Source organism: Sorex araneus, chromosome 4 (genome assembly GCF_027595985.1).
Source record: "Sorex araneus isolate mSorAra2 chromosome 4, mSorAra2.pri, whole genome shotgun sequence".
NCBI classification, from domain to species: Eukaryota; Metazoa; Chordata; class Mammalia; order Eulipotyphla; family Soricidae; genus Sorex; species Sorex araneus.
The window spans coordinates 214,835,414-214,852,157 of record NC_073305.1 but is presented as its reverse complement, the minus strand read 5'-3'; the positions used below and the strand labels follow the sequence as shown (position 1 = coordinate 214,852,157).

Genomic DNA, 16,744 nt, shown 5'->3' with positions numbered 1-16,744 from the left:
AGACCCTAATTATTAAAAGTTGAGAATTCCTAGAGACATTATATTGTTTCCACCACAAGCAGAACAAAACACATTGTCTAGCATTGCCTTTTCGGCAGGTATGAGCGGTGGTGGGACTGGTCTCGAAATATGGAAGCTCAAGTAGAGAGAGAGAGTATTGTGCAAATTGTCTGCCACAGAGGCAGGGGGAGGTGTGGAATGTGGGGGTGGGGGTCCTGGGGATTTGGGTGGTGGAAAATGTGCACTGGTGAAGGGACGGGTGTTGGATGACTGTATGATCGAAGCTCAAACATGAAAGTTTTGTTACTGTACCTCACGGTGAGGTACAGTAACAAAAAAAAAATTTAAAAAAAAAGAGAGAGGGGCTGGAGCGATAGCACAGCGGGGAGGGTGTTTGCCTTGCACGCGGCCGACCTGGGTTCGATTCCCGGCATCCCATAGGGCCCCCCAAGCACCGTAAGGAGTAATTCTTGAGTGCATGAGCCAGGAGCAACCCCTGAGCATCGCCGGGTGTGACCCAAAAAGAAAAAAAGAAAGAAAGATATTCTCTCTCCTCTGCCCCGTTGGCCCTCTGCTGACCTTGCCTCGCATCTTCTGGCTGAAGCAGGGAACTGAACTGACTGACCATTTGCTCTGCCTGGGACCCAAGCTGGACTCTCTCCGCCCCTGGACCAGCCCCTCAGTGCTCCCCACCCCAGCCTCTTCCACTCCCTTTTGCTCCTGGGGTTGGGGGTGGGGAGGGGACCCAGGGCTGCTGGGAGACCCTGAGCTTCTTTCACCGTGAATGCAACCCCCCCCAGGGGGCTGGAGCAATAGCACAGCGAGGAGGGCGTTTGCCTTGCATGTGGCCGTCCTGGGTTCGATTCCCAGCATCCCATAGGGTCCCCCTGAGCACCGCCAGGAGTAATTCCTGAGTGCAGTGCATCGCCGGGTGTGACCCAAAAAGCAAAAAAAAAAAAGAAAAAAAAGAATGCAAACCCTCATCTCGCCTCCCCTCTGCTGCTTCTCGGAGCAGAGCCCGGCTCTGTGTCCTTCCCCTGGAGCTGGGCCTGACTCCACTCAGGAGTGAGGCGGGCAGGCGACTGATTGGTGAGTTGGCGTCAGGGAGGGCCCTGTGCTGGCCAATGGGAGCCCATTTCCTGGAACCACGGGAGATCTCAGGGGGTAGAATGGCAGTCTGGAGCCCAGGGCTGATTCTCCCTGCCGCCCCATTAGGGACTTAAAGTAACCTGGCGGGACCCAGAGACGGAGAGAAATGGAGGCCCGATGGCCCCCGAGAGCCCATAAAGAGGCCATGTGAGGAAAGCAGCGTATGAGCCGACCCGTCATGGTCACCTCCGACCCCCCCCCCCCCCCGAGCGCTCCTTGGGGCTTCGAGACCCTGCAGGAAGCCCCAGCTCCAAAGCACACTTCACTCTGATTTGCAGGTAACAGGTGGGAATTCCCGCTAAGTTAGACCCTTCTTTTCCACACCGGCATTTTGTCGATGCTTGGATAGAAAAGCTTGTTCTGAATTGGGGAGACTCACTGGGCTACTGTGTGACCCTGAGGGGACGCTTCTATTCTCTGAGCTGGGGCTTCCCCGTCTTTACAACAGGTCTGTCAGGGAGCAGGAGGCACAGCCCAGGGGCTGAGAGGCCGAGAGCGCTGCCTTGCCACCTCACGCGTGTTTGGTCATGAGTCCAAGTCCCTGGTGCCCCACGTGTGGTGAGCAGAATCCCAGGAGCTGGTCTGTCTGGGGCAGAAGCATCTGGGATGAGGGGAGGAGGTGCACGCTGCTGCCCCTGGTCTAACCAACTGCACCGCATGGCTTTGGAGAGAATAAATCGGCCGGGGGAGAAGAAAGCATGGAACCCAATCCCCGCATTGCCACATTGGCCACCCAGGCGCCCACTTACCCTCTGGGCGATGCTGACGGCTGGAAAGAGGGAGCACAGCAGCCAGAACCCGAAGAGCACCCCGGATGCCTGGACCCCCTTCTTCCTCTCTGCGTGGATCAGGTACACGGCTAAGTTCTGAGTAAGAGAACCGGGATGGGGAGCCCTTCAGGCGGGGCGGGGAGGAGGGGCCTCCGCCGGCCCTGCACTGCCCCCACCCCGACCCCCAAAGGGGCATGCAGGGCCAGGACCTCGCCTTACCATGGCGGTGAGCCACACCGTGGGCTGGATGAGGAATTCGGGGGCTTGGGGCGAGCCCTGCTGGATTCTCCAAAGGGCCACAGACACGCTGCAGATGCACAGGAGGATGAGGGCGAAGCCGAGCACCTGCGGAAATAGACGGAGCTGAGGCCGGTGGCCTCGGCTGGACGAGGACCCCCGTGTCCATTGATGGGGACGGTGGCTCTGAGTGGGGGTAAAGGTACCACTGCGCTTTGGGAGGAGAGCGGAGCGCCCAGATGATCCAGGGCCTCTGATTGGTCACTTTCCCACCATCTTATTGGCTAGTTGAAACACCTCATTTACATACCCAATCAGATGTCAGGAACCAACTAAGGGGGCGGGGATTATGGGGGAGTATATAAACCCGGGTCCCTTCCCGCGCGGAGCGGGTGATGCTGATGCTGACAGTGATGTTCGCGACCCGGGTTTTCTTCTGCGATCATTTCAAGTCGCAACTCACAGGAAGCTGCCCGTGATGGGGAAGGGGGCACAGACCACAGCAGTGGGCGGGTGAGGGTGCGTTTCCATACCTACAGGTTCCCTCCTGCTCCCCACCCTGGGGTTCTCCCTGACAGGAGGGGTGTTCTGCCTTGGGGTCCCCGCCCGGTTCCTCCCTACCCGCCCCCTCCCGTTGTTGGGGTCCAGGCTCCCCAAGGCAGCGTCTAACCATTTTGGCCTTGAAGAGCGTGGACATGCGGAGGTAGCCCTTGTCATGACGGTGGATGTAGAGGAGCTGCAGGGGCCCCAGGACCCAGAGGTACAGCGGAGGCAGCCAGACGCCCACCGTCCTCAGGGAACACAGGCTCAGGAAGCCGCCGGCGGCCGGCTGGGGCTCCGTCTCGTTCCAGACCTGAGGCGAGACCAGGGGGAGCTTCAGGATAGAAACAGGAGAGGGGACCCAGACTCAAGAGCTTAGGGAGTGGGAGACGCTGACATAAAGAGGTGCCCGGCTCTCCCCGAAGCCCCTGGTCCATTTTTAGCCCCTTGAGTGCTGTCAGCATTTTGCAGAGGAGGATCCAGAGGTCCAGAGAGGTGGAGTAACTTGGTTGATGTCACCCAGCTGGGAAGTGTTCCCACTGATATTTGACCCAAGGGAGGGATGAGCCTCACAACCCCCCATTTCCCAGACCAGGGAGGGTACTGGCTTCTTCCGGGCTGACTCCCACAAAGGTCTGTCTACTGGGATTCTTTTTTTTTTTTTCCTTTTGGGTCACACTGGCGATGCACAGGGGTTACTCCTGGTTCTACACTCAGGAATTACTCCTGGCGGTGCTCAGGGGACCATATGGGATGCTGGGATTCGAACCCGGGTTGGCTGCATGCAAGGCAAACGCCCTACCTGCTGTGCTATTGCTCCAGCCCCTACTGGGATTCTTATTTTATTTTATTTTGGCTTTTTGGGGTCACACCTGGCAGTGCTCAGGTGTTAATTCCTGGCTCCGCACTCAGGATTTACTCCTGGTGATGCTCGGGGGACACTATGGAATACCGGGGATCAAACCCAGGTCCACCACATGCAAGGCAAATGCCCTCCCTGCTATACTATTGCTCCAGTCTCTCTATTGAGAATCTTTTTTTTTTTTTTTGCTTTCTTTGGCTTTTTTGGGTTACACCCGGCGATGCACAGGGGTTACTCCTGGCTCATGCACTCAGGAATTGTTGGGGACTGCTCAGGACCCTGAACAAAAGAGGACCCCGAAACCTTTACCCTGGACAAACCGGAAAATTCCATTACCAGCTTTGCTTGACCTGAGGCACAGGTGCCCTTGTGACAAAGGAAATAGCCAAACTCAAGAGGTAAAAGTAGCCCAGGGCAGTTAACTAAGAGACGCCATTAAGCCCCCCATTAAGTAGAATACCTTCCTCTACCTTGTGCATTCCTCCTGCCAGATGCTCCTGCCAGATAAACCCTTGCCTTCCTCTCCCCACTATTTCTCAATCTACTCTTGAAGAATGTTGTAAGCCCACCTAATACACCCCGAACCTTTCCTTATTTGGTCTGAGAAGACACTTCCCTGATGATTGACAACTTATGTACCAACCCCCTGCTAAGAAAAGTATAAAACCAGCGTGGCAGTTAATAAAGTGGCCCTTGATCGGCATGTGTCGTCTTGGGCCCCCTATTTATTATCCTCACTAGTTTTATTTCAGGTCGGAACCGCTCACAGAACCCACCCAATTAGGAGCGCTTTCCACTGCTGTCTCTCCGCGGGCCGGAGAGATCTCCAGGGGAAAGCGCAAGGAATTACTCCTGGCGGTGCTCGGGGGACCATATGGGATGCTGGGAATCGAACCCGGGTAGGCCATGTGCAAGGCAAACACCCTACCTGCTGTGCTATTGCTCTAGTCCTCAACTGAGAATCTTGATCTGTGATTGACCCCAAACCTGTCCTACTGGCAACTTTGTATCACTGTCATCCTGTTGCTCATTGATTTTGAGAGCCGGCACCACGAAAGTCTCATTGTTACTGTTTCTGGCATACTGAATAGCCATGGGTAGCTTCCCAGGCTCTGCCTTGAGGGTGAGATACTCTGGTAGTTTACCAGGCTCTCTGAGAGGGGCAGAGGAATCGAACCCGGGTTGGCTGCGTGCAAGGCAAATGCCCTATCCGCTGTGCTATCGCAGGCTGGCAACTTTGATCTATGATTTTTACTTTTCCTTGCAGTGCTGGGGATTGAGCCCAGGGAGCCTCATGGAGATGCTGCGTCCCCCAGCCCTGACTCTATGATTGACAAAAAAAAAAAAAAGGGTTTGGGCTGCATGTGGCAGAAACTTGAGGGTTATTCCCAGAGGTCATGCCCAAGACACTGCATGGTGCTGTGGTCAAACAAACCCAAGTTTAAGGGATATCTCTCTGCCCCCGCACCCCCCGTCTACAATTCTTTCATTATGATTATTATAATCTTTTTTCCTGGAAAAATTCCAACCACCAAGCTGCGATTTTTATTCCCGCCCTCTGTAAGAACCCTGACTTTGAAGATTAGGAGCCAGTGGCCGCACTGGCTCTCTTTGCCCCCAGCGTCAACAGTGGCCCCAGATGTGACCTTCAACCTCTTGGCACCTCAGTTTTGAACTTTGCAAAATTGGGTGAGGGGGCGGGGGGGGGGGGGGGGGATCCAGGAATCTCCCTCAAAGCCCCGTATTGAAAGTGGCTCAGCCGGGACTCGCCCGGGGCTGGGGAGAACCAGTCCCCATCAGCGACTCTCACGGTCCCGCCTGCATGTCCCCTACCAGCCTGAGGTTCTGCCCAGTGTCGCCTCCCCAGATCCCTCCCCAGAGCCTGCAGACACCAGAAGGCAGAAGAGGGACCAAAGTCTCCTGCTGCCGGAGGCCTGAGTCCCCTAAACTCAACATTCCCTGCCCCCCATCCTGGCTGGCCCCTGGGGTTGATTTCGCCTTTGTGTCTTCCAGGCGCCAATGATTTCGCTGGGGGGGGGGGGCGGGGTGGGAGCCTTTCCCCTTCCCTGGTGTCCCAGCCTAGGAGGTCGCCAGCACCCCGGGGGGGAGCAGAGTTGGTGGGGGGGGGGGACACTCACCGCCAGGCCCTCGCAGGGCTCAGGCGCGGCCATCGCACACCCGGGTCCTTCGTGTCCGTCTGTCCCTCTGGGTCAAGCAGCTCAGCGCGGCGGAGGGGGAGGGTGCGGCGGGGATTCAGGATCACCGACCCCGAGGGCAAGGTCCACGCGGGGCCAGAGGGAGGGAGGGTGGGGCGAGAGGGGTCAGGCCGGGCGAGGAGGAGGGCGGAGGGATGCCCAGGGCATCCCAACTTGGAAGGTGCAGTGGGGCACGCCCCCGCCCTCCTGGGACAGTCACCCCCAAACTTCCCGGGGCCACAGGAGTCCAGCAGATGTGTCTCTGCAGAGGGTCCCCGTGGGTGGGTGGAGAGGCGTGGGCGCAGGCCTGGTGTGGGGGGGGCGCGGCAGAGAGACTGGCCAGTCCAGGTCCTCCCCGCCCCCCTCCCCCCTCCGCCCCCGCCCGCCCGCATCTGCAGGCGCTCAGTGAGAAAGCAAACACAGACAGTCGAAGTGGGAAACACGGGGAGCTCGTCCCAGCTGCAGGAGAGGCCTCATGCACACAGCACGCACCAACATCGCCCCACGGAGCAGGGGCAAGAGAAGCAGCCTGGACGGAACACTTTCCCCGGGGAGGGGTCCCGATGCCCGGCCCCCCCTTCTCCTCCCCCACCCCCCAAACTCCAGCTCAACAACTTACCAAGGCTGGCGGGGTAGTTGGATGGTTTTGCTGCTGCTTCTCCTCCACCCCTTTTTTTCTTTTGAAGTTTTGCCTTTGGCCCCTTGCCGCCTGCTGTCCGACAAGCGGATTTCCTTGGGTTCTAGAAGACCGACTCAGGTAGGACTTTTCCTGGAAGGAAGTGGCCTGAGGCAAGCAGAGTTTGCGACAAAGACGGGCACTGGAGATTTTGTTGCATCGTTTCTTCAGTTTGTTTCTTTGGGCGACTCTAGGGACAGTGCTTCGGGCTCTTCCCAAAGAGGCTGGGGCACCATGCAGTGCTCGGGGGGAACGGGCAGTGCTCGGGACAGAAGCGGAGCTCTGGCAACCGCTCAGCTCTTTTGAACCCTCTCCCTGCCCCTCAAATATTCACTGACCCAAAGAATTGTTTCTCGTGATGTCCCGGCAGTTGAGTGGGACTGTGGAGAGAGACGCTGAACTCGCCGACTGCGACCCCAGGCCACTGCCCGAGCCTGTGGGATTCCCCTGCAGGCAGGTCGGGTCCACGCTGGAGGTCGAAAGCACGTGACACACGGTGACACATGTCTCAGGGCTGGGGCAGAGCGGCAGGTTCCAGTGGGAAAGCCACAAACAACGTAGGAAATCGTTAAACTAAAGGCTTGATTTTTCTCTTTTTAGGAGCAAAATGGAAGAATTCCAATGGCTTTGTCAGAGAAACAGCGTCTGTTTACATTAGCATGTCCATTAATATTGGAACACACCGTGACATGCTGATAGCTCCACTCCTGTACAGATCAGTTGTGTTTCATCTGACTGATTTCTCCCCTCGCCCCTCTCCTTCCCTCCTCTCCCCTCCCCTCCCTCCCCTGTCCTGTAGTTCTGGGCAGGGAACCCAGGCCTGTCGTATGTTAGGAGTGTCCTTTTGTCACTAAGCCACGTTTCTAGCCCTGTGCTTCATGGTAGAGTCAACCTCAGATAAAATCAACCGCATGCATTTCTTGCTTATGCGCAAAAAACCCTCAACCAACTCGTTTCATAAAACTATTGTGACATCTGACGGCTGGGAGGTTGGCGTGGAGGGCTGGAGCGGAAGCTTTGCATGCTGGGCCCCAGGCCTGACCCCTGGCACAGCACGATCCTCTGAGGACCTTGGGACGCATCCTTCGAGCACAGAGCCAGGAGTAGCTCTCAGCACTGGCAGACATGGCCCAAACACACACACACACACACACACACACACACACATTCATTAAAAAAAAAAAAATCTTGGAGGGGCTGGAGCGATAGCACAGCAGGGAGGGCATTTGCCTTGCACACGGCCGACTTGGGCTTGATTCCCAGCATCCCATAGGGTCTCTTGAGCACTGCTGGGAATAATTCCTGAGTGCAGAGCCAGGCGTAACCTCTGTGCATTGCTGGGTATGACCCCAAAAGCAAAATAAATAAATGAATAAATAGAAGTCTTGGAATAAACGTAAAAATTAAAAATATCCTATTGAGCTTCAATGACTTATGTGTTTCCTTGCATGCAAACAACCCTGGTTCGATGTCCAGATTCCATACATTCCCCTGAGCATCACCAGGAGTAATTCCGGAGTGCAGAGCCAGGAGTTACCTCTGAGCATTGCCAGATGTGGCCCCCAAGCAAAACAAAACCAGAAGGAGAAGGAGACGGAGGAAGAGGAGGAGGAGGAGAAGGAGGAGGAGGAGGAGGAGGAGGAGGAGGAGGAGAAGGAGGAGGAGAAGAAGAAGAAGAAGAAGAAGGCAGCACCTTACCCAAACTCCCCATTAGGCGTTTTTTTTTTTTTGACATACATATCAGATGTGAGTGACACGGGCCAAACGGATTCAGGAAAATCCTGAATTATCGAGTCCTTCACGGGACAGCCTTTTGTAGTCCCACTGCCAAAAATGCAGCCCTGAGGCAAATCCAACTGGGGAGTCCAGCAGGCGTTCCAGGAAACTGGGCTTATAAATGGGTGAACATGCAGAATGTCACGCTGATTTAAATGAGTCAGAAGGAGGAAACAACTGCATTATGAACAACTTTGTAAATCAGGTGTTTTAATAACATTTTCTTAAAGTTAAAAAAAAAAAAAAAAGAAAACCGGGCAACCAACGTGACTGACGGGGTGCGGAGGCCTCCGCGCCTGCAGGGGGCCCCCGCGCGCGCGCGCCCCCGCCGCCGGCCGCGCCGGGGCGCCCTCCTGCGGGGTGGGCGTGGCCGAGGGCGCGCAGGCGCGGCGCGGGGGCGGGGCCTGCGCTGTCAGTCGCGCGGCGCGGCGCGGAGGAAGCGGCGGGGTCGGGCCATGCGGGCGCGCCGGGGCGCGGGGCCGCTGCTGCCGCCGGCGCCGCCGCTGTGGCCGCTGCTGCCGCTGCTGCTGCTGCTGGGCGGCGCGGCGCCGGCGCGCGGCTCCGAGGACATCGTGGTGGGCTGCGGGGGCTTCGTCAAGTCGGACGTGGAGATCAACTACTCGCTCATCGAGGTGAGCGCGCGGCGCGGCGCGGCCGCTGGGCGGCCCCGGGCCCGGCGCGCACCCTCTCTGGGCCGCCCCGCGCGCTGCCCCGCACTTGCTGGAGGGGCTGCGGGTGGGATTTCCCGCCCCCCACTTTTTACTGCCCCAGGGGCGCCGCTTGCCCCTGCCGCCGCCGCCGCCGCGCCCCTCCCGGCTGGAGTGGAGCCTGCACGGGAGCCTCGTACCGGGGAGGGTCAGCCCTGCAGCCGGGGCGGGGGGCCCCCGCAGACCCCAGACTCCCGATCCTCAGAATTCAGCGCCCCCCAGCCCCCATCAGCAGAATCTCGGACACCCCCGTCGGAGCAGGACCCTGGAGCCAGAGTCCCCAGCTGCCCCCTCTTCTTGTTACTTTTTTGTTTGTTTTTGGGGGGGCACACCTGGCAGTGCTCAGGGGCTCTTACTCCTGGCTCTGCACTCAGGGATCCCTCCCGGCAGTGCTGGGAGGGGGTGTCCCTATGGGGTGCTGACCCCCAGCCCCCGGCGTGCAGGGCCAGCGCCTTTCCCGCTGTGCTGTCACTCTGGCCCTCTGCGCCTTCGGACCCTCAGAACCCCGGGGCCCGGGTCTTCGAGCCTTTTGCGCCCCCAGATCTCTGGGACCCCGGACCCGCTTTGGAACAGACTCCCGGAATCCACAGCCCAGAGCGCAGAGACTGTAAATTCTGCACCCCAAGGCCCAGAGCACCCCAGACCTTCACGTACCACCCCCACCTCCCCCCACCCCACTGTGCTCTAGTCTCCTGCAGACCCGGAGAGCGTTGGTCTTGGGGTATCGGCCTCACTGCCCACCCCACCCCCCCTTCTCCCCTGAACGGATGACTTGTCGGGTCCCCTGGCTGCCTGACTCCGTGGCTCCTTTGGAAATGGCACTAGGTGTGTCGTAAGCCTTTTCCTTCGGTTGTGACATGGCATGCTGGGAATCGAACCCAGGTCGGCCACCGACTCGGCGAGCGCCCGCCCTGCTGTGCCCGGGCCCGAGCCCCAGGTGCGTCTAGGAGCCTGTCCGGCTGGGAGGAGGCCTCAGGTTCCCCACAGAAGGCCTTTTTCCCAGGAAGATCCCGGAAGGACAGTGAGGGCAGATCAGGGGTGCGGTGGGTGACCCCCGCACGCCCCCGGGCCCGGGGCTGCCGGCCCAGATGGCGTTGGGTTTCCTAACGCCGGGTGATGAAACCACCTTCCACCTTCCAGCCCGAGTCTCGCCCACCTGGGTCCTGGGCCGGGCTGCGAGGGGGCAGTGCAGCCGGCCGGGGCCTCTCCCAGCCCTGCCTCGGCCCGGGGTCTCTGTTCCCGTTCAAACCGCCCTTCGCGGGGGCCTGTTCCACACCGAGTCCCTGCAGCTGCTCCCGGGAACACACAGGGCCCAGCTGGGGTGGGGCCCGGCCCTCCAGGCAGAAGCTGGCCGCTCACGACAGTACAGCGGGGAGGGTGCGGGGGTCACGCCTGCAGCCCCTGGGGCCCTCACGCTGGGCAAGCGCCCTCCCCGCTGCCCTCTCCCTGGTGGCGTGTCCAGTCTCTGGCGTGTTCCTTGTCCCCGCTCATGCGCCTGCCGCCGGAGCTGGCCGCTGCCCCGACTTGCAGCTCCCGTGACCCACCGTGACCCACCGCGCCCTCTCCCCGCCAAGCTGGGGGGGTGGGACTCGCACAGGCAGCCCCGCTCTTCCCTGCGATGGATGGAGGAGCTGAGGCTGAGTGGCTGAGCCATGCAGGGGGGCTGACGGCCAGTCCCTCGCCTCCCTTCTGCCGTGCATTTGCCCCGGGGTGTGTAGCAGGCACGCAGACTGCATCTGATCTGAGAATCCGGACAGCCCCCTTGATGGAGGTGTGTGTGTCTGTGTGTGTGTGTGTCTGTGTGTGTGTGTGTGTGTGTGCGCGCGCGCGCGCTCGTGTGCAGACTGCATCTGATCTGAGAATCCGGACAGCCCCCATGGGGTGTGTGTGTGTGTGTGTGTGTGTGTGTGTGTGTGTGTGTGTGTGTGTGTGTGTGTGTGTGTGTGTGTGTGTGTGTGTGTGTGTGTATGTGTGTGTGTGTGAAACCTAGCAGTGCTCATTACTCTGTGTGTGTGTGCGCATGCACGCCAAACCTGGAAGTGCTCAGGGCTGACTCCTGACTCCACACTCAGGAATCGCTCCTGGCAGGCAGGGCTTGGAGGACCCTATGGGATGCCAGGGATCGAACCTGGGTCGGCCGTGTACAAGGCAGATGCCCTCCCCACTGTACAGTGGGCCAGGCCCCCAGGAGCGGCTGACTGTCTGTTGTCAAAGGGCACGCCCAGCATCAGCCACACGGTATACACGTGGGCCCCGACTTGCGCCCATCAGTGAAGCCGGTTGGCTTCGGGGTGCAAGAGTTTTAAGGTATCTGTGAGGTAGAAATCATGTCTTTGGACGTTGTCTTGGACCCAAGAGCAAAAAGTTTCTTGATTTTCTTTTTTTTTTTCCACCATGTGGTGGGGCCCATCTGGGTGGGTCATGAGCTGCCCGACCTCCTTCCCAGACCTGTCTGGAGACAGATTGGGCCCGGGAACCTGCACTGTAACAAGCATGTGCCTTGACTTGCCCGAGGGCACGTTTAGAGCTGGGGTACAGAGAGAGCCCCTAAGGTGTGTCCCTGCCGAGTGGGCCTTCCGGGCCGAAGCGGACGCATCACGTGACACTGCAGATGCTTTGCTTTGCCTCCCGTGTCCCCGGAGGCCGGTGCTTACTTTCAGTGCTTTCTCGCCTGAGAAAGACGACCCACGCGTGTTCCCGAGGGGGCCCTGTGCCGGAGCGGGGTGGCGGGAGGCCACGCCGTGACGCCTGTCCTTTCCTGCCTCTCCAGATAAAGCTGTACACCAAACACGGGACTTTGAAATACCAGACGGACTGTGCCCCCAACAACGGCTACTTTATGATCCCCCTGTACGATAAGGTGAGGCGGCTGCTCTGGGCCGGGCTGGGGCTGAGGCCTCCCCCCCCTTAGCCGGTGCTTGAGGGGGCCTGGGACCGATGACCCGGAAGTGCCCGTTTGGATCGAGTCCAGTGGCTCTGAGATGTCTCCATTTGGCAATGTCTAGAACCGTTATTATTATTGTTTATTTCCGGCATGGGGGGGTTGTTGGGCATGAGGGCGGGGTGGGGGTGAGGGCGGGGTGGGGGTGAGGGCGGGGTGGGCGTGGGGGTGGGGTGGGTGTGCTGGAGGCTTGTCTCGGCACACAGGCCCCGGGTGGCTGCAGAGTCCTGGCTTGCCCTTGCACGCAGCCCCAGCCCCCCCACATCCCCCCCAAAAAATACGGTTGAAGAATCCACACTGTGGTGGTGGGCTCCCGGGCCTTGTGGGGGAGGAAGCCAGAAAGCCGGGCCCCTGGGATGGCCCCTCCGACTGGGCGCGTGGCCGTGGCCGCCTGTGTCCGCACCACCTTTCTCCTATAGTTGTCGATGTTCGTTTCAGTCTTTATTTTTCCCGCTCTGGGCGGCCGCACTCACGCGGGGCCGTGCCGTGGGGCTGGTGCAGGCCAGGGCGGGGGTGTCCGGCACTCGGGGCGTGTTCCGTGTCCCGAGCCACCTCCCCTGCTCGGGCTTGATTCTCTGGACAGCGGGATGGGGCCGGCCGGTTTTCCCGGAGGGTCGGGTCTGAGCAGATCGCGGTGCCCGTGTTGGGTGGGCAGCGGCCGCCCTGGCGCCCCCGAGCAGGGCACTGGCCAGCCCGGATGCGAATGTGCTTCGTCGGCGCCCCCGAGGGACGGGCTCTCCCTCCTCTTCCCGCCAGGGTCACTGCAGCTGCGTCTTGGTGCGCGAGCCGCGTCCTGGGGTCCGTCTCTCTGATCCGTCTCCAGGAGGCCCCGGGCCTCTGAGTAGCGCCAGGGGATCGCTGCAGTTCTGGGGCGACACCGGGGAGAGCCAGGCCCCAGGACGGGGGCCGCCGGGGCTGCTCTCCGCTCCGAGCATGGCGCCCCTCGGAGCTTTGTCTCTGCTGGGAGCAAGACGAGTCCTTCGCCGGCCTTCCTCCTCCTCCTCCTCCTCCTCCTTCTCCTCCTCCTCCTCCTCCTCTTCCTCCTCCTCCTCCTCATCCTCCTCCTCCTCACCCCGTGCCCCTTTCTCCCCGTAGGGAGATTTCATTCTGAAGATTGAGCCGCCGCTGGGCTGGAGTTTCGGTGAGTCCTCAGATCCCCCCATTCGCGACACTGCAGGTACCGAGGTGTTTGGGTCACACCCGGTGGTGCCGGGGTGGGCCGGCGTCTCCGGCGTGCAGAGCTGGGCTCGGCCTCTGCGCGGTGCGGCCGTCTGTCCCGGAGAGTGGGATTCCCGAGTGCCCCCAGCACCCCCCGGGGAGCCCTCCCTCCCCCCGTTCTTGGAGACTCCCCTGGGCGGAGTCCCGTGTCTGGACACGCGGCTCACATGGTCTCTCCCCCGCGTCAGAGCCCACCAGCGTGGAGCTGTACGTGGACGGCGTCAGCGACATCTGCACCAAGGGCGGTGACATCAACTTCGTGTTCACCGGCTTCTCCGTGAACGGAAAGGTGGGCCCGCGCACTCTGCCCGCCTCCTGCTTCCGCAGGGGCCGGCGTGCTCACCGGTTCTGGGGTCTCCTGCCCTTCTGGGGGTGGTTCTCGGGGCGGGGGTGACCCGACTGTCGGTGCTCAAGGGACCGTGCAGCCCTCAGGCTTCAGCCTGCAGAGCGTGTCCCCGGCCTTCTGGGCGGGAGCAGCGTCCACCCGTGACCTTCCCGGGGGCCCGGGGAGTGGGTGCAGCACCGGGGGGTCCACAAGGCGGCTGGCGGCTGTGCCCGCCTGGCCTGCTGCGGGGACGGTGTCGGCTGGGACCGTTTCCCCAACCCCACGCAGAGACGTGCATTGTTTCCTGCGTCCTTGACGCGGGGGTGGGTTTACTTCTCCCCACCCCTGACGCCAGGGGCCCTGGGTGCGGGCGTTGGACGTGGGGCCCTCGTGCGTGGCGAGGGGGCGGACCTTGGCGAGGTCACTCCCCGGCATCCCTGAGGCCAGGCCGGACCGTGTCCTGCGCCCCCTCCCGAGGGGATCTCCGGGCTTTGCTCATTTTTTCAGCCGCGTCTGAGCCCCCCGGCGGGCTCTGGGTTCTGGGGCAGGGAGGGGGGCGCGGTGGGTGTGTTGCGGGAACCAGCCCCCCTCTCTGCGCAGGTCCTGAGCAGAGGGCAGCCCCTGGGGCCCGCCGGCGTGCAGGTGTCTCTGCGGAACACGGGCACTGAGGCGAAGATCCAGTCCACCGTCACGCAGCCTGGGGGGAAGTGAGTCTCGCTGTGGGCGGGGCGTGGCTCTGTGGGTGGGGCGGGGCGTGGCGGGAGAGTAGGACCTGTCACCCTGTGGCTCAGCCCTGCTGCAGGCCTGGAGGGGTGTGTGTGTGTGTGGGGGTCACTGCAGTGATGGAGCGTGTTCTCCGCATGGCGGGCCGCCCTGTGTTGGATGCCTGGCCTTGCATTTCCTTGTTAAAACAAAACCCACAAAAGACCTTGAGGGGAGCCGCCTAACTTTGCATCTGTTCGTGCCCCCCCCTCACTTCCCCTCCCCCTGGGGCCTCGAGCTCCTCATCTCTGAAATGGGCATCGTCAACCCCTCCAGCCCCCACGCCCTGGTCCTGTAGGCCTTGTGGGCCTGCCCAGCCTGTTCTTGGTGCGGGGTTGGGAGAGCAGATGGTTTGGCTGCTCTGGGCCGTGGAGTTTCCTCATGGGTGAGGAAGCTGGTCACAGGCCTCTCCCCTCGGTGGTCGGGAGGGTGGCGGGTCGCCTCCCCCGTGTTGGCTCCGCCCAGCTGGGTGCACTTGGGGTTTATTTATTTATCTATCAGATTCATGGCCTGGTTTCAACCTGGGTTGTTGAGTTAACCCGGGTCGGTTGGCGTGAAGGCATTTACCGAAAGATCCTGTCCCCGGTCACAGAGGGACCGAGGTTGGGGCCCGAATGGTTTCTGGTCATAGTTTTGAAAGCTTCTGAGTCGCCACAGGCCGGTGGCCGAGCCGCAGAACTGGGGCTCGTGTCTGGGGCTGCGGTCGGGCCCCAGCGTGTGACTCGCTATTCTGTTGGAACTTCTTTTTTTTTTCCACACCCTGCGATGCTCAGGGTTTCTTCCGGCTCTGTGCTCAGGGATCACTCCTGGTGGTCCTCGGGGGACCCTGTGGGATGCCGGGGATCGAACCCGGGTCGACTCTGCAGGCAGCACCTTTCCTGTGGCGCTGTTGCTCCGGCCCCTCAGCTGCCACTTTGGACTGACGTTTCCTCCCGCCGGTCTGTAGGGGAGGGACACTCTCGGCTGGGCCAGTAGCACTCGTCCCTGCTGAGGGGAAGTGACCTCAAAGTGACCTCGTAGGTCCGTCTCAGCCTGTCAGGCGCTAGTGGCCTGCCCCGCCCACTCCCACCTTCCTGTCGTCGTTCCCCCCCCTCCCATCTCTGTGGGAGCTCGCTGGAGCGTTCTTTGCCTCACTCCTGCTGGGCCGTAGCCGTCCATGGCAGGGGAAGGGAATGCACCAGGGAGCACCTGTCCCCGTGTGCAGGCAGTGCTCCCCGAGCACCTGCGGCCGAGCTGTGTTCCTCTCTGCATGTCGGACTAGCTGACAGCCAGACTGTCCACTCAGATCCTTCCCCTAAGAACCCGGCGTCCATCTGGGGGCAGAGTTGACGTGTTTGGTGTTCCGTAGGTTTGCCTTTTTCAAGGTTCTTCCCGGAGACTATGAAATCCTGGCGACCCACCCCACCTGGCCGTTGAAAGAGGTGAGCACTGTAGTGGGGGCTCCTAGGGTGCCGGTTCCGGGGACAACCGGGAGGAGTTTCAGTTACGGATATGGAGACAGAGAAAGAGAGAGAGAGAGAGAGAGTGTGAGTGTGTGTATATGTATGTACAGTGTGACTGTGTATGCAACCGAGTGTGTATACAAGTGTGACTGTGTGTATGTACAAGTGTACTGCGTGTGTATGAGTGTGTGAATGACTGTGTATGTAGAGTGTGATTCCTGAGTGTGTGTGTATGTGACTAAGTGAACGTGTGTGTATTTTCTCGACACCGATGTGGCAGCACTGGCCCTGCCGGTGACCAAGGCCGTCAGATAACTCTCACCACACGTCCTTCCCTTGGCTTTCAGTCTCGGGTGACAGAGGCCCCTCACCAGTGGCTCTGAGCCGAGCCCGCGCTGGGAGGACCCACTGGAGTCGATGTGTGTCCTTACTTGCAGTGTGGGCCCGCGGTCTGCAAATATACTGTGTATTCCTAGGACGGGTGACGTGCCCAAGGAGCACGTTCCGGCCGAGAGTGTTTCTTACGGCTGAGTTCACAGAGCGTCACCAGCCAGAGGTTGGTGACGGGCTTGGATGGGGGTAGGATTCCTCGAGAAAGCACTCGGTCAGTGGAGACCACTCGGAGCGGAAGGGGAGAGGCGTGTTTTGCCGAAGGGAATGGAAATGCAATCCCCGTCCTGGATCTGCCCATTTCCGGGGTGTCGGGGGCACCGCCTGAGCCTTGTCGATGCAGACGCGTACTCTGGGTGTTCCTGCCGTCGCGTCCTTAGTGCTCTGGTCCTGGCCCATGGGGGGTCCCTGTTGGAACACGCAGAGAACAGTGACGCCGTCTGCTGGGCCGTGTCCCACCCGAGAGCCACAGGGAGAGGGACCTGGGAGCACTCAGGCCGAGAGCTGTTGCTTCCAGGGAGAACATGCAGGTGTTCTCTGTTCTCTGTGGCCGAAAGAAAGAGCTGATAGTCAGAGATCCCCCCAAAGAAGAAACTTAACTTGGCGAAGATTTTTTTATGACCGTGGAGACAGCAGATTGGCTGTGACCCGAAAGGGCTTGTTTTCTTCCCCGTTTCGTGTTTTCACATTTTTGTTTGTGGCCGCACTTAGTGGCGCTCAGGGATGGCGTCTGACGGTGCTCGGGAGACCCTAA

At 60.5% G+C, this 16,744-nt stretch overlaps 2 protein-coding genes across 2 annotated transcripts in view; one reads left to right on the top strand and one right to left on the bottom strand.

Annotated features, from left to right (window-relative positions):
* Positions 1-5,800, bottom strand: part of ABCC6 (ATP binding cassette subfamily C member 6) — a 39,470-nt gene extending 33,670 nt beyond the window's left edge. Inside the window, 4 exon segments of the mRNA XM_055136113.1 lie at positions 1,899-2,015; positions 2,139-2,264; positions 2,827-3,009; positions 5,697-5,800. Coding sequence (XP_054992088.1) covers positions 1,899-2,015; positions 2,139-2,264; positions 2,827-3,009; positions 5,697-5,729 — 459 coding nt within the window. The 5' untranslated portion in view covers positions 5,730-5,800.
* A 2,837-nt stretch (positions 5,801-8,637) lies between these two features.
* LOC101537180 (BOS complex subunit NOMO1) overlaps positions 8,638-16,744 on the top strand; it is a 32,966-nt gene continuing 24,859 nt past the window's right edge. Inside the window, exons 1-6 of the mRNA XM_055136401.1 lie at positions 8,638-8,837; positions 11,683-11,772; positions 12,949-12,994; positions 13,260-13,360; positions 13,997-14,103; positions 15,507-15,579. Of these exons, the coding sequence (XP_054992376.1) occupies positions 8,661-8,837; positions 11,683-11,772; positions 12,949-12,994; positions 13,260-13,360; positions 13,997-14,103; positions 15,507-15,579 (594 nt within the window). The 5' untranslated portion in view covers positions 8,638-8,660. The remainder of the gene's footprint in view (positions 8,838-11,682; positions 11,773-12,948; positions 12,995-13,259; positions 13,361-13,996; positions 14,104-15,506; positions 15,580-16,744) is intronic.